The sequence below is a fragment of the Ovis canadensis genome, chromosome 12 (genome assembly GCF_042477335.2).
Source record: "Ovis canadensis isolate MfBH-ARS-UI-01 breed Bighorn chromosome 12, ARS-UI_OviCan_v2, whole genome shotgun sequence".
NCBI classification, from domain to species: Eukaryota; Metazoa; Chordata; class Mammalia; order Artiodactyla; family Bovidae; genus Ovis; species Ovis canadensis.
Genome location: NC_091256.1, coordinates 72,471,183 through 72,495,820, shown reverse-complemented (window position 1 = coordinate 72,495,820; position 24,638 = coordinate 72,471,183). Strand labels below are relative to the sequence as shown.

Sequence of the window (24,638 nt, the reverse complement as noted above, 5' to 3'; positions counted from 1 at the left end):
TGCACTGTCCAGAAGAAAAAAAAAAGTCCCCTTTGAAGATAGAGATAAATGCCTCCCTTTCTGGGACATCAATTCTACTACTCCTTCAATGATAAGGCTTCTTTCCTAGGTGCCAGAACCGTATTGATTTGCTGTGTACAAGCTAATCCATCTTTTCTCTCTTGTTTTGAACTGTGAGATAATGTATTCCTACCAGGTTTGATGTTCTTTATTCTGAAAAGATACAAAACTGCTGAAAAGCATGCTTTTCTGGGTCAATTCCTCAGAGCTACTGATAGGTTGACTAAGGTCCTCAGTTCTGCCCAAATAAAACTCTCTTCTATTCTTACTACAGATTGGTTATTAATTATTTCCTTTGGCACTATTACAATCATGTCATAGTTTTTTTTTTTTTTTTGCAGTTTTCTAAGCTCCTATAGAGCAGAACTATGCAGGGCATTTTCGGCTTCATTTCTCAGTGTCTGCCAAAGCACAGTGGCAAAGGCTGAGCTGGGAAGGAGCATCCTGCTAAGGGCCCTGGGGAAGGGGTTCCGTAAACCTCTGACAGATGATGGTTATGAACGCGTGCAAAGCAAGACATGGAGAGACTGGACTGATGGTCCAATCTCCCAAATTCTCTTTCACTATTCAAGTTAAAACCAAACTCTCCAGCAACGGATGCAGGCATTCAAGGACCTTTTGGGGCCCCTCGAGGTGGCTCAGACTGTAAAAAAAAAAAAAAAATCCGCCTGTAATGCGGGAGACCTCGGTTCGATCCCTGGGTTGGGAAGATCCCCTGGAGGAGGCATGGCAACCCACTCTGATAGTCTTGCCCATGGACAGAGGAGCCTGACGGGCTACAGTCCATCAGGTCGCAGAGTCAGACACGACTGAGCGACTAGGCACAGCACAGGGACACAAAACCCGGGGAGGCGGACTCAGGCGGAACCTTCGTCCTCAGCTCCAAGTTTCCCAGGACTCCACTTCGACCGATACACTCTGAAATACAGGGCCTCCTTCCCCACTCTAGAAGGCCTAACCCGAGAATGGGATCCGGTATTTTCAACGAAACGACTAACGGACACCTCAACGTTTGAGTACAGTTTCTCCAAGCAGCGTTAGCCCAGAGCGGTCCCATAAATCCCCCCACACGTCTGCAGCCCAGAGCGGAACCGGCTGGAGTCCGGAACCCAGGGCGCGTGCTCGGCGTGCAGGCAGCCCAGCGCTCGCCACGCCCTCGCCACGCCCTCGCCACGCCCCCAGGCGCCTGTAGCCCGCCCCCGCGCCGCCCTTGTTCCGGGACCCCTGCGCGTGCAGCTCCTAGACCCCCGCGCCACGGGAGCGATCTGGGCTGACCCGAGCTCCCTGTTAGCCTGGGGAAGCCGGAAGAGACCAGGCAGCAGGGGAGAGCAGCAGAGGTTGGCGGGACCCTCCCTGCACGCCCAGGGAGACGAGGGGGATAGAGGGAGCGAGGCTGAGTTAAGCGAGGGAGCTCGGGTGAGGTGAGTTGGGTGCGGCTTGAGCTCGGGACTGGTGGGCCAGGCCCCCACGCCGGCGTCACACCCGGTCCGAAGACAGGCGGACGCATGGCCTCGTCATTCCTGCCCTCGGGGGCCACCACGGGTGACAGTGGCGGAGAGCTGAGCTCCGGGGACGACTCCGGGGATGTGGAATCCCTCCAGAGCCCCGAGATCGAGGCATCCAGGAGCCTGCCAGAGCTGTTTGAGAAGGCTGCAGAGCACCTCCAAGGCCTGGTGCAAGTGGCCAGCAGGGAGCAGCTCTTGTACCTGTATGCCAGGTACAAGCAGGTAAAGTAGCAGGGAAGGGCTGGGTGCGGGAGCGTGACCGTAAGCCTTCCCTTTCCTCCAAAAACGGATGGTGAAAGTGCTTGGTTAATGGTCAGGTGTAATGGAAGTTTGTATGTGTGTGTGTTTTAATCATCTAAGGATTAGCTTCGTTCTGGACAGGGAAAGGACCTGTCTGCTATCCTAGGAGCGATATTTAGCTGACACTGAGAGACAGTGTTTCTGGGTCTTTCCCGACTTGTTTGCTGAGCGACAGTTTTTCTGGGTCTTTCCCGACTTGTTTAGTGATCTTGCCCTTATGCCCTTCATCAGCTTCAGAACATTTACAAAATGGGTCAACAATCTGAACCAGAACTAACTTGTAGCTCCTGAGTCTAAGGCTCTGAAATTACCTGGAGGTATGGAAATACAATAATGTCATATGACACACCTTTTATTTATCCTCAGAGGGTAACTGGGTTGGAAAAATTATTGCTTCATCATAATCAACAATACTTGTTTAGCATATTTTATAGCAAAACACTTGGGAGTTATGCCTGTGGGGGATTCAGAGAAGCAAAACCATCATGATACTTGCCATCAAGAGATTTACAAAAGTTACCTGAGGAGTTTAGATTTAAATATGTGAAAAACTGCCGACAAGAGTTAAAAGTTGAGGAAGACTCCAGCTTTTGGAACACTGGAAGCAATGGAGTTCTGAATAACAGCCTATTTTATGCCCCTTGTCATCTATTTCCCCTTATTTTCTTTAAAAAGAAATAGTTGTGGGGGTCCCTCTGTATCATAAACTGAATATACTGACTTGAGATGAAGATTCTTTTGAAGATCGATGAATATCAGTTAAAGTGACCTGAGAGATGTAGTTGTAGGGATAAATGATATAAATTATAGTGTTCAATGAAAATTGCCCCTGAATTGGCCTCAGAATTTTTTCTCTTGCAAAAGTTCTGGGTATTTTCTCTTTGGTCATTAGTCCTGTCCTAATAACGTTAAAATGAGACTTTCAATTATTTAACAAGAATTTATTGAGCATTGTGTTTGGACAAGTAATATGGCTGACTGATGATTCTCTGGGCAAGATAAGACTAATTTTCTCCAGATTTCCAAGAAACATTGTTTTCCTCTCTATGACATCTTTATTGGTATTGACATCAGCATCCTTAAATATCTGATACCAAGTCATCAGTGAACTATCATCACCTGCCAGCTGGTAACCATTCTGTCTCAGGTGTACTTCATCCGGGTAGTCTGGAAGAGGTGTGCATTCCTCACCCTCTTGACATTAGACTGTTTAGAGATAGTCTGTATCTGGAAATAAAATTCCTCATTATGAGAGAATAATTACTAGAGAATTGGAGAATAAAATTATGCTTACTTAGGCATGTTAGGACATGCAGTGTTCATCAGTCTCTTCTAAATATTGTTTCTATCAGAATTCTGTGGCAGTATTAAAAATAGCAGTCTTTGATAGAATAACAGAGTTGAGAGTTCAATATAATTCCTGCATGGGATCAGAATTTCTCGTAAAATAATTACATTTCTCATAAAATCAGCTTTTCTCATAAAATAATTTCACTTTCTATTCCAAATAACGCTCTATTTTGTCAGCAGGAGAAGGCTAAAAATAAACTGAGCTGTGAACATTGTTTTCTCAGGCAGAGACCTAACCTTACCTAACATAATAGTTCTCTTAGTCTCAGATAAGGCAGTGGCTCCACTATCATCCTTAGTGGTTTCAAAAAGATCACAGCAGTTAACATTCATCAGCCTGCACTGTGCCAACAAAAGGGAACTTACTGACACCTGTGAAAACCCGAGGACAATGGAAATTTCAAACTCCCGTTGAGGAGCCTTCAGCACCAGCACAAGTGGGGATACTCAACACATCTTCCTACTTTAATCTGGGTACACTTAATTCACTGGCATTTACCATTGGCAACCTTGGTTGAAACAGTCTGTTCCAGGGGTTCTGAAAATATCATGTATATATCAGAGAGAACAGAGTTTAGGTGATGCTCTATTAAAGTGCTACATTTTATAACTCTGTTTCATAGCTTAGAATTCATTATCTAATGATTTGAGAAATGTTACTAATGATGTCCTAGAATCCTGTAGTTTTATTTATTCAGCCTTTTCTGGATCCAGAACTGTTCTTTGAATTTGGGAATACAAAAGCTTCTGTGTCAGGATACAGGGTCAGCTGCTGAACTTTTATTTTCATCTCAGATAAGGGGCTAGAGGTGGGTGATCTAGACTGATAGGGTGCTCTGCTTCAGGTAATCATCCAGGGGCTCAGTCTTTTTCTGTCTTGTAGTTTAGCCATTCTCTAGGGCAGTCGTTCTCAAACTGTGGTCTATAGACCGCCCCCCTCCCCCTTAGAATCCCTCAGACTTCAGAGAATATAAAGTCAAAACTATTTTCATAATAATACTAAGACACTACAGGCATACCTCAGAGATACAAGGGTTTGGTTCTAGACCACTGCAGTGAAGCAAATATCACAATAAAGTGAGTCACAGGAATTTTTTGGTTTCCCAATACACGTGAAAGTAGAAGTGTTCATCACTCAGTCACCTCTGACTCTTTGGGACCCCATGGACTGTAGCCCACAAGGCTCCTCTGTCCATGGGATTCTCCAGGCAAGAATACTGGAGTGGGGTGCCATTTCCTTCTCCAATATAAAAGTTATGTCTACACTATACTGTAGTCTATTAAGTGTGCAGTAGCGTTATGTCTAAAAAAAAACGTGCATACCTCAGTTAAAAAATACTTTATTGCTAAAAAGTGCTAACCATCTTCTGAGCCTTCAATGACTTGTAATCTTCTTGCTAGTGGAGGGTTTGATATATTGGGAGAATTAGCAAAATGTGACCTAGAGACATGAAGTGAGCTAACGCTATTGGGAAAATGGTTGCAATAAACTTGCTTGATACAGGGTATGCACAAACCTTCCATTTGTGAAAAATGCAGTATCTGCAAAGCACAATAAAGCAAAGTGCAATAAAACGAGGTATGTTTGTATTTGCCTTTTTTCTGTGCTGTCATGGTGGATAAAACTGCTGATGTGTTAGCATGAATCAAGGCAGTGGCAGAAGTAGTATTTTTTAACTTTATTTTTTTGCCACTGTGTACTCTGAATTTAAGTTGGACTTTAAAGAAAGCTGAGTGCAGAAGAATTGATGCTTTTGAACTGTGGTGTTAGAGAAGACTCTTGAGAGTCCCTTGGACTGCAAGGAGATTCAACCAGTCCATCCTAAAGGAAATCAGTCCTGAATATTCATTGGAAGGACTGATGTTGAAGCTGAAATTCCAATATTTTGGCTGCCTGATGTGAAGAGCTGACTCATTTGAAAAGACCCTGATGTTGGGAAAGATTGAGGGCAGGAGAGGAAGGGGACAACAGAGGATGAGATGGTTAGATGGCATCGCTGACTCAATGGACATGAGTTTGGGTAAACTCCGGGAGTTGGTGATGGACAGGGAGGCCTGGTGTGCTGCGGTTCATGAGGTCGCAAAGAGTCGGACATGACTGAGCAACTGAACTGAACTGACTGAATTTAAAAAGAAAAAGGCCAGTTTCACTTTAAAATGCCTTTGATAAAGCAGTAAAAACTACTGATTTTCTTTCATTTTAACTCTTGAATACAAGTCTTTTTAATGTTGTGTGTGATGAAATAGGGGTACACACAAAATATGTCTCCTGCATACTGAATTATTGTTGGCTGTTTTGAAGAAAAATGCCTGTGTAAATTCTGAGTTGCAAGTTGAGCTACCCACTTTTCTCAACATACATAATTTTTACTTAATACAGCAACTTACAGATAAACTATGCTTATTCAGGCTTGAGTATTTGGCATACAATTTCTTGAAAATGAGAAAAGTCAGACTGTCACTTAAAGGAAAACAACTGCTGGTATTTGTTGCCAGTGACAACATTTGAGCTTTCAAGTGAAAATTAGGGTTTGGAAAATCTGCATCTGCCACCTGATCTTGACAGGTTCCTAATACTGAAAGATGTTTTTGATAGATTAGTGCTGGCTTCAGTGATTGTGAACTTTTACTGTTGTGTGTGTAAGGAAATAGGTCAACATTTGGAAGATCTGCATAACTCAGTGCACTGTTTTCAGATGTTGCAGGGAATGAAGTTACAAATTATGTGTGGATAGAAGATGCATTCAAAGTATGCGAGTCAGACCAATGGATTTTAATGTAACAGTATAAAAAATTTGTTGATATGGCTTCAGATCCATTGTGAAAGAAAGAAAAGAAAGTAAAGTTGCTCAGTCGTGTCTGATCCTTTGCGACCCCATAGACTGTAGCCTGCCAGGCCCCTCCATCCATGGGATTTTTCAGGCAGGAATACTGGAGTGGGTTGCCATTTCCTTCTCCAGGGGTTCTTCAGACCCAGGGATTGAACCCAGGTCTCCCACATTGCGGGCAGATGCTTTACCGTCTGAGCCACCAGGGAAAAATCTTTAAGAAGCTATCCTTGAAGAAACTGCCACTTGTTGAGATTTGGTGTGATATCAAAGAAGAATATCTACAGTTATCTCAAAATGCTACTATAATACTTTTGTCTTTTCTAACAATGTATCTGTGAAGTTTTCTTCATCCAAAACAATGTATCACAATAGACTGAATGCAGAAGTAGAATACACCTGCCTTCTATTAAGGCAGATAGTAAAGAGATTTGCAAAATGTAAAACAGTGTCACTTTTCTCACTAAATATTTTTTGCCTTAAAATATTTAGTTATTTTCCATAAAATTTTGTTATTTATATTACCATGTAACAAGTTTATTATTTTTAAAATTAATTAATTCACATTTTAACACATTTTAAAATATATTTTCATTTCTAATCTGGTAAATATTGATCAATATAATCCACATTAAAAAAAAAAAAAAAACAACTCTTTGGGGGGCTCAGTCTCTTAAGAGTGTAAAGGGATTACAAGACCAAAAAGTTTTAGAACTGCTGCAATAAGATCTTTCCATGATCAGTTCTAGCCTAGGCAGAGGGAAAGAGAAGAACAGTCCCTCTTTTTAAGGAAGATATTTATGTCACTTTTACACACATCCAGTTCCCTTGACCTGGGCGGAAGTTGCATAGTCACATAAAATGTTCAGCTCAATGATCTTGTGTCTGGCTGAGACTTCTGTCACTGCAGGAGAAATGGAGGATAGGCATTGGCATTTGTTTCTGCCACTGGCTGTTGTCTGGACAAAAAACCACAAAGTAATAACTGCTATTTTTATGATGCCTAATAGTTTCTCCCATTTCATATTTCTAACAATCCAGTAGTTGAAGTGATTTTAGAGATGCCAGAATGGAAGCCTGGATTCTGTGTAGCATACGAAACAGTGATGTCTAGTAGAGGAGTGTTGGACTTTGGTGTCAGTCCTGGAGTCAAGTCTTGACTCCTGATTCAAGATTTATAAATGTGTGAGCAGTGACAATCCTCCTCAGCTTCTCTGCACTCATTTATAGAATGAGTACGTAACGACAAGCCTAGCGGGATTGCTGTGTGGCTCCTTTGACTTATGTGAAGCTTTTGGTTTATGGTGGTTGTCTAAGAAATGCAGCTCCTGCTCTTTCATCCTTTCTTCTCCCTGTCCCTTCCTCACTGGACTGCCCCGTATCACTGTACATTTTAATAATGACCAGAGAGCCACGCGATTAATTACTAAGCAGATAATAGAGATGATAGTTGTTAGGAAATCAGAGCTGAATGAGATCATTGTAGGCTGAAAGGGTTCCTTAGAATCTGAACCTTGAGTGGTACTGAAAGGAGCATTTTGAAAAGTGGAGGGAAGAAGGTGAGGGCTTTTCAGTTGAGGGAAAGAACGTGAGAAACAGAATAAAAATGAAAATTCTTAAGGCAATTGAGTAGACCAGTCTGATTAATGAGTAGACCATCAGTTTGATTTTAGCAAAATGCATGTGTTAGGAGTATTAGGAGGTAGTGGGAAGGTCCCAGAGAAGTAGGTAGGGTTCAGATTGTGGTATTTAGCTTTAGGGAGATAGTGGGTAGGTATTTTGTTGAACACATGCCTAATGTATGCATTCCATATGCAACAAACTTTTTTTTTTTACTGCCTTCAGTTAGACACTGCTATGTGCAATGGGTGGGTTAAGAATAGTTTCTGAGAGACTTTATTTTTGTAGAAAGATGAGGCTAAACCTCGCTAACACAAGGGAAATGTGGAAAGTGCCATCACAGAGAGGGAGAAAGTGTTGTGAGAGTTCATCAGAAAGGGAGATTACTTGTGGCAGGGGGAGTCAAGGTGTGCAGTAAAGTCTAACTTGTGTGAATTTCATTTATGCTTATTCATAATGCAAATCACTGTGTAGTTTAACTATAAGTGTTTGAGGATTAAAAATTAAAAATAAGTACTGACCATGAACAAGAGAAGATTATTGTCGAATAGATAGAATTTATAGAATTTGTTGTTGAGAAACTTGAAATTTTTTCATGGCTTTTAGCATCTAAATTTATACTGACTAGTTTCATAAATTTGAAAATAGTGTGTTTTATTCTGGAGTTTGAGAGAGAGAAAATAGTGTTTGATAGTGTTGAGAATCAGCATAAACAGACTGTATGATGAATTCTGATAAACTGTACTTTATAACTTGTTTATTGCATATTTAAAAATTCTACATTATAAATGGTAGCATGATTACAAAATCTATAATTTGTTATATATATATACACACAATTTGTCTAATTTAGAAATGTAGCTGTTTATCATTCATTTTAAAAATGTGTTATACTGGTAGTTAACAGTTGTTTTATGCAATAAGCCAAAGCAACCTCTATTTAAAGTTGTAGTTTTTTGGTTTGCTTTTGCAAAGAATGTTACATTTTATTATTTTATATAGTTGTAGATATTTTCTAACCTATAGTTACAAAGTATATGTAATAGATTTAAAAATTAAAAGTTTCTGAGGCAGTTTTTTGAAAAATAAATTCTTGATTTTATCTCTGCCCACCCCCTTCATTTAGGTCAAAGTTGGAAATTGCAATACACCTAAACCAAGCTTCTTTGACTTTGAAGGAAAGCAAAAATGGTAAGAAATTCTTGGGATCTAATGTGGTTGTTATAAAGGGTTTAGGTGTTTAGGAATTAGAAAGCAGTGAGCAGATTAAAGAATTATTTTTATATTAATCTCTTTCTGCTGTAGGCAGTGCTAATGACAGGCAGTTGGGAGAGAGTTTAAAAGCCGATTTTAGATAAGTCTCCTAAAGGATTCTTATGCTTTGATGTTGGTATATAAGTAGTTCATACATCCCTCACATATGAATCACTTCTTAGAGAGTGACCATAGAGCTGTTGCTTGAAATTTTCCTTCCTAATCATACAGCCTCTAATGGGTCACCACTTCTCTCTGGAGGAATCTTGGAAGAAGGTCCGGAGGATGGGAAGGGAGAAGAGGAGGGCGAATCCCCATATTTTACTCTTTTTTCCCCTTCCCAGTTTTTTCTCCTCATCTCTAATGCTCTTCTGTTCCTTGCCTACCATGGTGAAGAAGTGCTTCTAATAACCTCTTGAACAGAGAGGGAAAGAAAAATAGATCCTGAGCCTGCTTCTTTCCTGAATACATAGAAAGACTATGCCCTCCTAGAATTTTTTTTTTAAATTATAATTCAGAGATTACATCCTGTCATATGAGGCCTTATATCCTCCCACCTTGTTTAAGTGAGAAGAGAGGAATCATATATAATAGGGAAACTTAGAGAAGAAAGGACTTTGGAGCATCCACCTGAAATTAAAAGTAGAGAGGGAAGGTTTAAAAAGAAAAGCTGAAATATGGTTGTGGAGAGAAGAAGCACTAAAACTGGATTCTCACCTCTTTCTAGAGCAGGGCTTCTCAAAACGTGGTTCCCTGAGCAAGCTGCCTATCTGGGGACTGCTTGTCACCCAGCTGGGAGGAGATGTAGAGCTTGAACCTGAAATGCAAATCAGTAATGTCATTAAGCACAGTTATTTAGTTCAGCTGACTTCTTTTGTGTAGAACATTCTCAGTGACAGGAAGCTGTGCTTTGATTTTGTTTCTGGCTCAAGCTTCCTATGCTGATGACAACAAATAGTTCTCTGCTGCTGCTGCTGCTGCTAAGTCGCTTCAGTCGTGTCCGACTCTGTGCGACCCCATAGATGGCAGTCCACCAGGCTCCCCCGTCCCGGGGATTCTCCAGGCAAGAACACTGGAGTGGGTTGCCATTTCCTTCTCCAGTGCATGAAAGTGAAAAGTGAAAGTGAAGTTGTTCAGTCGTGTCTGACTCTTCTCGACCCTATGGCCTGCAGCCCACCAGGCTCCTCCATCCATGAGATTTTCCAGGCGAGAGTACTGGAGTGTGGTGCCATTGCCTTCTCTAATAGTTCTCTGACTGGCATTTTATTACTGTTATAAAATTCCTTGATGCATATTTTGTGCATTTTTAAATTTATGAATTATAAATTCACCATTACTTTCTCCTCTGTGTTTTCCTGTTTTTTTCATTGTTTTTAGTAGTTTTTAAAAGTTTAGACTTTACGATTATAATAATTCAGGCAAGAATCATCAATAGATGCTAAAACCATTGGATGAAAAACAACTCGGGAACAATATTCACACAATCTGAGTTCACACAATAAGAGTTTACTTACTAATTACAAAGAGAAAACCTGGAGACACTGCTTGTACTGAATCTTGACTCTTATCACTAATGATGGGACAAACTGGCGTCCCTGATGTGATGAATTGTAAATGACATTTCACCTATATGTTGCTCTTGCCAAATATTTCACCTGATTCTAATCATGATTAATCATTTTTGGCAAGAAAACTCTCTAGGTGAGGAAACAGTCAGACAAATGCAAATTGAAAGATATTTTTAAAAACACCGGGTTTGAACTGTTAAAAAAAAAAATATCAGTATCATGGAAGAGAAAAAGACTAAACATACTTGAAACTCAGTGTTATGTGTGAGTCTTGCTTGGCTCCTCATCTGGAAAAAGATGGGGAAATCTAAGTATGGTTCATGTATATTTGTTTAATAGTACTAAATAATGAAATTTCTTTACTTTGAAGGATGTATATTTGGGGTTAAGTCTTACAATATATACAAGTAAATTTCAAGAGATTAAAAATAAATTTAGGAAACCTCAGAAAGGTGTTCTGTCCATGATAAGAGCAGGAAGGTAATGGGAAGACTCTGAGACTGAGTTACCTTTTACAGTGGATCAGTGACTGTACCTCCCAGTTGGAGGTAGAAAGAATTGGCAGGGAAAAGCCAAGAAGGAGGCCAGGTCTAGCAGCTGGCAGGAAAGAAGGAAAGGAGAGTGCAGAAGGGGGCTCAGGACTAAAATATTGCTCTTGGTTATTGAACTGCAGGAAGTCCCTGCCTTCTCATTCATTAGTACTCTTCTCTCTGTCTCCACTGCCTCCTCACATTTGAAGTCCCTGCCCAAGGCCTCAGGATCTACTACTGGCAGCTTAGAGATGAGATAACGGCAGGAGGGGAAGGTGTATTTCTCACACCTTAAAATAAGAAGTTTGAAGCATTTCCCACAGAATATTGTTTTATGTGATGAATAGTGAACGCATTATTGAAACGCCATAAACACAGTTAATTCATTAGATGCGAACTGTTCCTATTGTCTGTAGACCATGTGTTCTCAGCAGGGGTGAAATCTGGGTTTGAGGGAGTTTTAAAATCTTAGATATTATAATAGTTTATGCCTTCTTAAATTCGACAAACATGCAATATATATTTTAAAATTTCATGGGAAGGGTGATTAGAGGAAAAAGTGTCTAAAAGGGCTCCTTAGGTGGGCTGATAAGGTCTGTATTGCTATGGACCAATGTAAAGGCAAAAAGAGAAGGCTGTGCATCTATGGCTTATTACATCTTGTGACCATTAAAACGTGTGCCTTTTTCTTAATAATAACGAGAAATATACTGTTTGTGTTTCTTACATAATTAATGATAGGCCATTTTGGATATTACTACAGGGAAGCATGGAAAGCGCTTGGTGATTCAAGCCCCAGCCAAGCAATGCAGGAATACATTGCTGTAGTTAAAAAATTAGATCCAAGTTGGAATCCTCAGGTAAGACTTAATGATTATAACTAACACTTTCCAAAAAACCACCATCTTTCTCTCAAATAAATGTTAAAACTAAGCTGTAGGGTTAAGTAACATCCTTTGAGTTTTATTTTCTCAAATAGAAAGATTATAAAGTTATTGTACTATATATCTATCTAAAAATACTATTGCTTATATGTTCATATAGCCAGCTACTGATACTGAGAACTCTGAATTGTGGAGAATTTTTAAAAGCATAATTGTAAATCATGCAAAAGCTCAGTTCATTTTAGAATTTGAAAGAGTTTAACTTGTGATCATAGTGTTATCTTGAGAAATGGGAGGATTCTCTTCTCCTTTTTTTTTTTTTGTGAGCACCTTCTATGCAAGTGCAAAATGCTTATTGATGGGGTAAAATATGAATGGCATCCTTTCTGCTATTATGTACATAGTTTAAGGTACATTATAAGGCTTCCCCGATAGCTCAGCTGGTAAAGAATCTGCCTGCAATACGGGAGACCTCAGTTTGATCCCTGGGTTGGGAAGATCCCCTGGAGAAGGGAACGGCTACCCACTCCAGTATTCTGGCCTGGAGAATTCCATGGACTGTATAGGCCATGGGGTTGCAAAGAGTTGGACACAACTGAGCGACTTTCACAAGGTATATTATAGAAGATAAAACATAAGAAAAATAGAGTAATAGTATAAAACAATAATGAGGTGAGTGCTAAGGTATCCAGTAGAAGAAGAGATTACTTTGGACTTTGGGGACACTTGTTTCATTGTTAGATATTTATTACCAGTATGAAGGATGGAATCAGTGATGGAATCTTAAAATGTCAGAGTTATAAGGAACCTTAAAGATGTAAATGTTATGACATATAAAAATATATCTTAATTATGAGTACAAAGTGGGAAAGATAACCAACTTAGGATATCTCTAATGATATGACTGCTATAAAACATTGTTTGTGTACAGATATATACTATAAAGGTTCTGAAAGGACTTAAAAATCTGAAATTCAGTGGTAAGAACAAGTGCCTCTGAACTGAACTCAGCCTGAATACAGATGGCACAATTAAAAAAAACAAAAATAAGACTTGAATTTGCATGCCTTTAAGTGAGTCCTTACTCTTCAAGTCCAGCCACTGTGGTCTCAGTTCTTCCTTATTGACTATACTTGACTGTTTCTGATTGCCTGGCTTTGTGTAGGCATTTGAGGTTATAACTTTTGATAAATGACAGAATTTATGGCTTCTTATCTTCAATGTCTTAATTACTAAGTAAAATTCCATTAACTATGACTATTACAAATGCTTGCACAGTCCGTGTAGTTACGGTAGTTCTTCCTTATGGAAACCCAGTTAGACGTGAAGGATGTTTTAAAAAATATCTATATCTTACCTGCTTAATTTATGGAACTTGAGTAAACTAAACAGAACCAAAGATCCATACTTTTCAAGTAAAAATGATTCTTTAATACATGATTCTAAAAATATGTTAACATCATAATCTAGTTGTAAAAGAAATTTTATATTTCCTTTACATTTTAATTTTTAGTTTAAACTCTCTGAGCTGGTACCTTTGACTCATAGCCTTTTCCCCCACATTTTTGATTGGTATGGGGCCGGACCCTAATCTCAATCTCAAGAGATTTGATATTTAATTCATTTTGTTTTAGGTTAAAAGAATCATTTTCTATTGATATTTGCTTCTAAAGATGATGAAATAATAGCAACTCTCATGCTGAATGTGTTCTTTGCATATATTGCCCTTTGAAATCTTCTTAAGAATTTTAAGACTTAGAAACTATTATTGTCTGCATTTTAAAAAAGAGGAAATTTAGGCACAGAGAGGTTTAGTAACTTGCCAAGATCAGCCAGCTAATAAATGATATTGCTGGGATTTTAACCTTTGCCTGTATAAGTCCAGATCCCCACTCTTAACTACTCTGCTCTCTGTCGGATAGCTGACATTATGTGTATTAGAAAAAAGCACGTGGGGAGGGAGTGATGGGGGAGTGGATGAATTGTGAGATTAGGATTGACATACAACACTGCTGCTGCTGCTGCTAAGTCACTTCGGTCATGTCCAACTCTGTGCGACCCCATAGGCGGCAGCCCACCAGGCTCCCCCGTCCCAGGGATTCTCCAGGCAAGAACACTGGAGTGGGTTGCCATTTCCTTCTCCAATGCGTGAAAGCAAAAAGTAAAAGTGAAGTCGCTCAGTTGTGTCTGACTCTTCACGACCCCATCGACTGCAGTCTACCAGGCTCCTCCGTCCATGGATTTTCCAGGCAAGAGTACTGGAGTGGGGTGCCATTGCCTTCTCCAACATACAACACTACTTTGTATGAAATAAATAATTAAGGGGAACCTACTTTATAGCACAGGGAACTCTACTTCTGGTAACTTAAATGGGAAGAAAATTCCCAAAAGAGGGGGTACGTGTGGCTGATTCACCTTGCTGTACAGCAGAAACTGTATAAAGCAACTATAGTAGTATAAAGCAACTATACTCCCAAAAAACCCTAAACCTTATGAGAGAGCCTCAGCTAGAGCCATCTTGCTAAACTTCTTATGTAGGCATTTGAGTTTACAACTTTTGATAAGTAACAGAATTTATGATTTCTTACCTTAAATACCTTATCCATCGCCTCCCATATTGATCATGTTTTTTTGTGTGTGTCTATGATGAGAACACTTGAAATCTACTCTCTAAGCAAATTTCATGTATAGAATACAGTGTTATTAATTAGTGTGTTTATTGGTAACTAATTTATAATAGTACATTATAGTGTCTTGATATAACTTTTTTAAAGTTTTAAGAGCAGCGCAAGGAACTCTTGGATGGCATTTGTCTAGTTATGCCGGTTGTTTCCTTGTTTTATCATTTTCTATCTCCATGTACATACATGTAAATAGGTTTCCTCTGAATTATTTTATTATGTTTGAACCGTTTTAGAGAAGTCCTTTTACTGCTTAATAAACTTCGATACATTGCTGCTGCTACCGCTGCTAAGTCGCTTCAGTCGTGTCCGACTCTGTGCGACATTACTATACTGCAATTACCAAAATTGGTCATTGTTGTTTTTTTTGGTGTTAAGAGTTCCTATAAGGCATGCGTATGTGTGTGTATGTAGATGTCTGTGTACATATGTGTTAAGATAAAAATTATAAATGTATATTTAAGGTATACAACATGATTTATGTACATATACATAGTGAAATGGTTACTATAGTTGAACTAACTAATATATCATCTCTCATAGTCACCTTTTCTCTGTGTGTGTGTGAGAAGAGCACCTGATATTTACTCTTAGCATATTTCCAATATTCAATACAGTATTATTAACTGTACTCATTATGCCTGTAGTAGACTTATTCATCCTACAGAACTGCAGCTTTGTACCCTTTGACCAGTATCTCCCCATTTTCCCTAGCCAGTGGTAAATACCATTCTATTTTCTGCATCTATGAATTTGACTTTTTCATTTTTTAGATTCTACATATAGGTGAGATCATATAATATTTGTCTTTCTCTGTCTGGCTTATTTTACTTAGTATGATGTCCTCCCAGTTCATCTGTATTGTCATAAGTGGCAGGATTTCCTTTTTTCTCATGGCAAAATAAGGTTCTGTTGTTTGTGTGTATATACACGCACGACACATCTTGTTTATACATTCATCCATACACGGACACTCAGGTCTTTCCATATATTGGCTATTGTGAATAATGCTCAATAAACAATGAGAGACCAGATGTCTGAGGTTCTGATTTCATTTCCTTTACATGTATACCCAGAGGTGAGATTCCTGGATCATATGGGAGTTCTATTTTTAATTTTTTGAAGAACCGATAATGTTTCCATCAGGGCTATTACCAATTTACATTCCTGCTGACAAATAACAATGATTCTCTTTTCTCAAAATCAGGAATTTTAACATTCATTTAATATCATTGTCAAATTCATAGTCCATATTCCAGTTTATCGTATATCCAGACTGTCTTTCATAGTTATTTTTAAACATTCTGATCAGTCGTCCAGCCCAGGATCGTGCACTGCACCTAGCTGCCATGTCTCTTTAGTCTCCTTTAATCTGAAGTGGTTTCTCGGCCTTTCCTTCTTGACTGTCATGTTTTTGAAGAGTACAGGCCAGTTAGTTTGTAGAGTGGCTCTCAGTTTGGGTTTGCTTGATGTTTCCTCGTAATTAGATTTGGATCATTACATTTTTGGAAGGAATACCACAGAATTGTGTCCTTCTGTATGCATTATACCAGAAGATACATGATGTCTGTTTGTCCTCAAATTGGTTATATTAACTTCAATCGCTTGCTTTCTCCACTGTAGCATTTCTCCCTGCCCCCTTTGAAATTAATGACTAATTGGTGGGGTGATACTCTAAGACTGTGTAAATATCCTTTTCCTAATCAGATTTCACCCACTAGTTTTAATATCCATTAACAGTTCCAAATAGGAAAAGGAGTACGTCAAGGCTGTATATTGTCACCCTGCTTATTTAACTTCTATGCAGAGTACATCATGAGAAATACTGGCCTGGAAGAAGCACAAGCTGGAATCAAGATTGCCGGGAGAAATATCAATAACCTCAGATATGCAGATGACACCATCCTTATGGCAGAAAGTGAAGAGGAACTAAAAAGCCTCTTGATGAAAGGGAAAGAGGAGAGTGGAAAAGTTGGCTTAAAGCTCAACATTCAGAAAACGAAGATCATGGCATCCGGTCCCATCACTTCATGGGAAATAGATGGGGAAACAGTGGCTGACTTTATTTTGGGGGGCTCCAGAATCATTGCAGATGGTGACTGCGGTCATGAAATTAAAAGACGCTTACTCCTCGGAAGAAAAGTTATGACCAACCTAGATAGCATATTCAAAAGCAGAGACATTACTTTGCTGACTAAGGTCCGTCTAGTCAAGGCTGTGGTTTTTCCAGTGGTCACATATGGATTGAGAGTTGGACTGTGAAGAAAGCCGAGTGCTGAAGACTTGATGCTTTTGAAATGTGGTGTTGGAGAAGACTCTTGAGAGTCCCTTGGACTGCAAGGAGATCCAACCAGTCCATTCTGAAGGAGATCAACCCTGGGATTTCTTTGGAAGGACTGATGCTAAAGCTGAAACTCCAGTACTTTGGCCACCTCATGCGAAGAGTTGACTCATTGGAAAAGACTCTGATGCTGGGAGGGATTGGGGGCAGGAGGAGAAGGGGACGACAGAGGATGAGATGGCTGGATGGCATCACCAACTCGATGGACATGAGTCTGAGTGAACTCTGGGAGATGGTGATGGACAGGGAGGCCTGGCGTGCTGCGATTCATGGGGTCGCAAAGAGTCGGACACGACTGAGCGACTGAACTGAACTGAATGGTATTCTAACTCCATCATTCCTTCTGCATTTATTACTTGGCGTGCCACTGTGAGGATGGGCTTTCCCTTCTCCCCTATTTATTTATTTACTCATTTCCAAAATCTGTGAAAGGATTCTACCCTACTTACAAGCTAATAAGATAGCCCGTTACTGTTTCTTAGATACTGGCAGAGTTACAAGACTCCTGGGTCTGAGCCAAAGGACTTCATTATTCATGGCATGGCAAACAACATGAGCTTTGTTGGATTTGCTTCACATTCTTGTGTCCCCCAAATCCCACAGGGATGACACAGGTGGGCCTAGATGGATGCCTGCATACACAGTGGGTTGTGCCATAGGGAAGGAGCACTGAGCTTTGGGGACTCATCACTTTCATAGCAGGTAGAAGTAAACCTGCTATTTTTCAGGGGTGTGGAAGTAATTACCTCATCCCTGATGGTGGCTTACTGCACACACAACCCTGAGAAAAGGCCAAGATAGAAGTAGTCAGAACCTGGCATACTGAACATGAATGTGCTCAGGGACCCTGGTTGATTGCCTCACCCATTAGAGTCAAGAATATACTCATAGATTTGTATTTTATTCAATAGTAATACCAATTACCATTGTTTGGCCACTGAAAGCCATTCAGGACGGCTCCCATGTCCTTTTGATATGTCCCCATCATTCTTTGAACACTTTTCTTTCTGGCGTGTTTCAGGGTGTATTAGTCTCCTAGGTTTGCCATAGCAAAGTACCATAAACTAGTAGTTTGTAGTTTAAAACAGCAGAAATTCTCTCACAGTACAGGAGGCCTGAAATTACAGTATTAGCAGAGCCATGCTCTCTTTGAAAGCTTCAGGGAAGAGTCCTTCCCTGCCTTTACCAGTACTTCTGGTGGTCTCAGAGAGTCCTTAGTTTGTGGCAGGATAGCTCCAATTTCTATCTCTGCTCACATGGCCTTTTCCCCCTGTGTCTCTATCCAGATTGCCCTTACTTTCTCTTATTTAGACAACCCGTCATTGCATTTAGGGCTCGCCTTAAACCTCATCTTAACTTTTCCCCCTAGCTTTATTGCTATGTAATTGACATATAACATTTTATAAATTTAAGGTACACACACCAGAGAAGGCAATGGCACCCCACTCCAGTACGCTTGCCTGCAAAATCCCAGGGGTGGAGGAGCCTGGTGGGCTGCAGTCCATGGGGTTGCAGAGAGTCAGACATGACTGAGTAACTTCACTTTCACTTTTCACTTTCATGCATTGGAGAAGGAAATGGCAACCCACTCCAGTGTTCTTGCCTGGAGAATCCCAGGGACGGGGGAGCCTGGTGGGCTGCCATCTATGGGGTCGCACAGAGTCGGACACGACTAAAGCGACTTAGCAGCAGCAGCAGCAAGGTACACACATACGTGTTGATTTGACACACATGTGTTGCAAAATGAGTGCCACCATAGCTGACACCTCCACCATGTCACATAATGTTTATATTTTGTGGTGAGAACATTGAAGATCTACTCCTTTAGTAACCTTCAAGTATGTAATACAGTGTTATTAACTATAATCACCATGCTGTACATTAGATCCCCAGAACTTACTCATCTTGTAACTTGAAGTTTCTACCTTTGACCAACATTTTCCCCATTTCTCCCCCACCTCCCAGGCCCTTGGTAAAAACCATTCTACTCTTTGTTTCTGTGAGTTTGGCTTTTTTAGGTTTCACATGTAAGTGATGTTACGTAGGATTTGTTTTTCTGACTTTTTTTCCACTTAGAATAGCACCTTCAAGGTCCGTTCACTTTGTTGCACATGGCAGGATTTCCTTCTTTTTCGTGGCTGAATAATATATGTGTGTGTGTGTCATATTTTCTTTATTAATGCATCTGTTGAATTAATCTGTTTATCTTCTTTCTGTTACTGTATGTTGGCTATTGTAAATAATGCTGCAGTGAATATGGGAGGAAAGATACTTCTTCAGGATCCAGTTTTCCTTTCCTTTGGACATCAACACAGACATGAGATTGCTGGATCATACGGTAGCTCTGTTTTTCGTTTTTGAGAAACCTCTGTACCGTTTTCCACAGTGGTTGTACCCATTTACATTTCTCCCAGCAGTGCACAAGGGCTTTATTTTTCCCCTCCACCTCCTGGCCAGCACTTATCTCTTGTCTTTTTGATGACGACCATTCTAACAAGTGTGATTTGCATTTCCCTGATGATAGTGGTGCCAAGCACCTTTTCATATACTTGTTGGCTATTTGAACGTCTTCTTTAGAAAAATGTTTATTCATTTTTGCCCATTTTTAAATTGGATTTTTTTTTCTTTTTGCTATTGAGCTGTGTGAGTTCTTTATATGTTTGGGATATTAACCCTTTATTAGAAATGTGATTTACAAATATTTTCTCCTGTTCAGTAAGTTACCTTTTCATTTTGTTGATGGTTTCTGTTGCTGTTTCGAAGTTTTTAGTTTGATGTAGTTCCACTTATTTTTACTTTTGTTGCTTTTGCTTTTCGCGTCAAATCCAAAAGATCATTGCCAAAACCATTGTCAAGGAGCTTTCCCCCTATTTTTCTTCCAAGACCTTAATGAATGTTTTTATGCATAAGTTCTTAGTCCATTCCAGGTTAATATTTGTGGGTAGTACAAGATAGGTGTCCAGTTTTCCCATTTACTGAAGAGACTGTCCTTTTCATTGAGTAGTCTGGGCTCCCTTGTCAAATATAATAGTTGACTGTATGCCTCATCTTAACCTGATAACATCTGCAAAGACCTTGTTTTTAAATAAGGTCTCATTCTCAGATATCTGGGGTTAGATGTGGATGTGTCTTTGTCGGGGAGAGGATACAATTCAATTCACTCCACAGGTTCTTCTGCTTTCTCTGTCCTCACCCTAGAATTGGCTTTTCCCCTTTGGTTCGTTTTAGTAGAGAATGGTATTTAGAAAGCAAAGTCTGGGTGTTGAGTATGCTCATTTCTGCTGGGGCGTCATTGCTTCTCTGCCCTTTCTGCAGACATACCTGAATAATGCTGCTGCTAAGTCACTTCAGTCATGTCTGACTCTGTGCGACCCCACAGAGGGCAGCCCACCAGGCTCCCCCATCCCTGGGATTCTCCAGGCGAGAGTACTGGAGTGGGGTGTCATTGCCTTCTCCATACCTGAATAATACATATGCTCAAATGCACATATATGTTAACACACATTCATACTTAACATCTGTGTGTACATGCATACATATGTGTTCAGGTATGAATGTGCACACAGATAGATTCATTGTGGACACAGACGTGTGTGTATATACCCACACCTACTTAACCCTCTCTAACATATGTATCCTATATCTGTATTTCTATATTTATTTACTTATATATTAAAAACCACAAGTTCATATTGGTACCTCTGATTCCAACCCTGCACTGTAGGGTACATTGTTGTCTTCCCTCTTTCTGAATTTGTAACACCTTTCTAAGTCAGAACCCGGGCTCCTAATATTCTCATTATATTTACTCATTTTCTTGAGCTAGAATACATAGGAAGCCATTTCAGAATTGCTAACCTACACCCCTGTGAAAAGCAAGTTTACTAACTGAAGTTCACTTGTTTACAGGTTATGTTTTTTATTTTTTAAAGTAAAGTTTATATAAAGTGAGATGCTCAAACTTTTAAGTGTATAATTCGATGTTTTAACAAATATTCAAGGTAGTTTTATAAAAACTTTGATAAAATTGGAAAATAATTGCATTTTAGTCACTTTGTTTTTTTCTGACTGTTTCCTAATTGACCGGTCATTTGAAAGATTAATATTCTTTTCAGTGTGAATGCCCTGGCTTCCCAGGTGGCTCGATGGTAAAGAATCTGCCTGCAGTGCAGGAGACATGGGTTTGATTCTTGGGTTGAGAAGATCCCCTGGAGAAGGAAATGGCAGCCCACTCCAGTATTCTTGCCTAGAAAAGCCCTTGGACAGAGGAACCTGGCAGGCTACAGTCCATGGGGTCGCAAAAGACTCCCAACACAACTTACCAAGTAAACAACAATAAACCTGACCCATGAAGTCACTCTGTTCTGAAGTGGCTGCCTTGCTTCTAAAGAGATAATATGGACACAAAGATGTGGTTTTATAGCCTGATAAATATATTAACAGTTCTAGAAGAGGACATTTTCCAAATTAAAGAATTATATGTTTTTCTGTAATTTCTAGCTAATAATTGGTATTTTCCATAGCTCTTTTGAGAAGATTCTTATTCTAAGGTGCACAGTGTAATGAGTAGCATTTCTTTTGAGTCCCGTGTAAAGACTTTTTGAGTATAAAAAGCAGGATGATTGGAGAAGGCAATGGCAACCTACTCTAGTACTCTTGCCTGGAAAGTCCCATGGACAGAGGAGCCTGGTGGGCTGCAGTCCATGGGGTCGCAAAGAGTCGGACACAACTGAACAACTTCCCTTTCACTTTTCACTTTCATGCATTGGAGAAGGAAATGGCAACCCACTCCAGTGTCCTTGCCTGGAGAATCCCAGGGACGGGGGAGCCTGGTGGGCTGCCGTCTATGGGATCGCACAGAATCGGACACGACTGAAGCAACTTAGCAGCAACAGCAGGATGATTTGAGTTTATTTGGTCTCTGTTGATCCTACAAGTTAAGGCCAAAAAGAAAAAAATACATTAATGATCTCTCTGTAGATCTAACTTATTAAAAGACCAATCTCCTGTATTTTGCCTATATAATTAAGGTTTTACTCTGTTGCAGATTGCTATTTCATATTGAACCATTTATAAAAGGACTTTTGTCCTTTTTTGTACATCTATTAAGGTATTGTTGATAGTATTCATTCATTCAGCTCATTTATTGCACACTTATGGTATGCCTGTTATAGCTCTCAGTGCTGGAGATAACAGTGAACAAGAGACCCATCCCTGCTCTCAGAGAGCTTACAGTTTGGCAGGCATAAGTAATAGAATAGATATAGTGTATGAGAAGGTGATTAGCACCATGGAGAGAAAGCAGGAGAAGGAGAATAGGGTGTACAGGAGGTGGGGTTCCAATTTTAAATGAGCTGACCAAGAAAGGCTCACTGAAGAGATGACACTGAGCAGAGACGTGAAAGAGTGAACCGTGCTGGTAGCTAGGGAGGAGCATTCTATATGGAGGGACAGCCAGCGCAAATCCCTAAGGCAGGAGCATGCCTGGTGTGCTCTAGGAATTGTTAGGAGGGCTGAATAGGTATACGGGAATGGGGTGCAGGGCAGAGAAATATGAAATGAGGTAGCGTGGGGGCACATGGGATAGTCTACTAAAAGGATTAAGGCTTTTACTCCAATGATAAGCGATATACACTTGGAATATAAACTTGTAAAAAGATATAAGTATTGTTCTATATTGTCCAGTAAATAATATTTTAATGAAAGTAATACAGGCATATGGAAATAAAAATTCAAACAGGTATGAAAATTCAAAGGGTATGAAAACAAAACTTTATATATGAAGTTCCTTGTCCCACACATGATATACTCCTGTCATTTCCTAGTAGGCCTAAGCCCTTGTGACTGTTTCTGTAATTCTGCATTGCTTCCTCAAAAGCACTAAATTCTAAGTTTCTTCTTTTAAAAAAGTGTTCTTTGTAACTTGAATGTTTATTTGTCTGATAGATGAAAGTTTATCTGGGTAGTTCCTGCAGTTTCATTCCTCTTTGCCCATGTACCGGTTTCTCTTCACACCTAGTAAAGCTTCTTGTGACCACCAGAGGGAGCAAAAGTTCCTGATAGACAAGGCAATGTTGTTCTCAGGAATTTCTAGGGCTTTCTGTGTGTTTCAGTAGTATTGTTAAAACCTTGCTTCTCGTTGGCCATCTAGTCTTTTGCCCTTGTTAGAGAAACTCCTTAGAAACTTTCATCTTTACTTGGGATATTGCTAGTTACTTTATTTTTGTTCACCATAACTTGTCTGATGACTCTTAGGTTAGCATTCATTGCAGTATATTTGTGTATTGCTTATGAAGATAAGTAATATAGATGGGAGAACTGAGACTCTTTTGTTCTGAGCTGTCTGGTACCCATCTAGACTTTTGCAAAATGGCTACTATTCATCTGTGGTTTTTACAGCATCATTGACTTATCTTTTACCTATAAAAATTCATTGAATATCAGGATAGATAATGGCACTTGAAGAAACAACAGAGGAGCCAGAACAGGGTCCTGTCCTAATAGTCCTCTTCCTGTGCCTGGGAGAGGGCATGACACCCCACTCCAGTATTCTTGCCTGGAGAATTCCCATGGACAGAGGAGCCTGGTGGGCTGCAGTCCATGGAGTTGCAAAGAATCAGACACATCTGAGCGACTAAGCGCAGCACAGCACAACAACAGTGCCAAAGAGATTGAAATATACATAACATACATGAGGAAAATAAAATTTTAACCAAGATTTGAATGTGAGGGACTTCCTGGGAGTCTAGTGGATAAGACACTGTGCTTCTACTGAAAGGGGCACCGGTTTAATCCCTGGTCAAGGAACTAAGATCCCACATGCTTCAAAGTAGCCTATATAAGTAAATAAATTGAATGTGGTAAAGGCCACTTTTAAGCTGATAGGAATATCATAAAGCATAAAGTCTGCATGATTAAATGTTGTTTTGCCCAAGACTATATTGCTGTTTCTCCTTACTATTCTTGCAGTTTTAACAGTAGGCTGTGTTGATTCTAAATTCATTTTTTAGCCCTGATCTTTTCTGTGATCCTGATTAGGGTTCAGGGTTTTTAGAGCAGGATCACAAAAGCTAATTTTTAAAAAGTGAATAGCCTGTAGAGTCCAGGCCATTAACATAAATGAATGAAATGGGTTGGAATTTATATATAGTCATGAGAATTGTAGTTTACAGGGAGTGAAAGTGAAGTTGCTCAGTCGTGTCTGACTCTGCGACCCCATGAAGCCTACCAGGCTGCTCCATCCATGGGATTTTCCAGGCAAGAGTACCAGAGTGGGTTGCCATTCCCTTCTCCAGGGGATCTTCCTGACCCAGGGATCGAACCCGGGTTTCCTGCATTGCGGGCAGAGGCTTTACCCTCTGAGCCATCAGGGAAGTCCTTACAGGGGGTGTGCATGCCTATATGAACGAGGGAAATGGACCTTTGCTCCAGCCGGCGGTTGCTGTGAGTGCCAGTGATGCCAGACCAGATATAAAATCTTGGCGTTAGTGTGATATCTTTTGATTTTTGAATGAGACTTTAAAAGAGAAGTTAAAGTTGGCTAAGCAGTTGCCCTACAATGTGAGCCAAATTAAAAATACATCTGCTGGTGCAGTCAGTCTTAAGGGGTCTACCTTTTGACTTTGTTTTAGGTTCATGTGTCAGAATACTTGTTGAGTATTTTTATTTTATTGTTGCAGGGGCATTTCTACATGTTATCCCTATTTTACATCTGATC

At 39.9% G+C, this 24,638-nt stretch overlaps 1 protein-coding gene across 3 annotated transcripts in view; it reads left to right on the top strand.

The window, feature by feature from the left end:
- Positions 1-970: 970 nt before the first annotated feature.
- ACBD6 (acyl-CoA binding domain containing 6) overlaps positions 971-24,638 on the top strand; it is a 210,067-nt gene continuing 186,399 nt past the window's right edge. For 2 of the 3 annotated variants that reach the window (XR_011247789.1, XR_011247790.1), the window contains exons 1-3: positions 1,233-1,787; positions 8,790-8,854; positions 11,779-11,875. Coding sequence is in view for 1 of the 3 variants with exons in the window: in XM_069546199.1 (XP_069402300.1) it covers positions 1,566-1,787; positions 8,790-8,854; positions 11,779-11,875 (384 nt within the window). In the remaining 2 variants the exon portion in view is untranslated. Of the gene's footprint in view, positions 1,788-8,789; positions 8,855-11,778; positions 11,876-24,638 lie in introns of all 3 variants that reach the window. The other variant, XM_069546199.1, reaches the window with a different exon arrangement.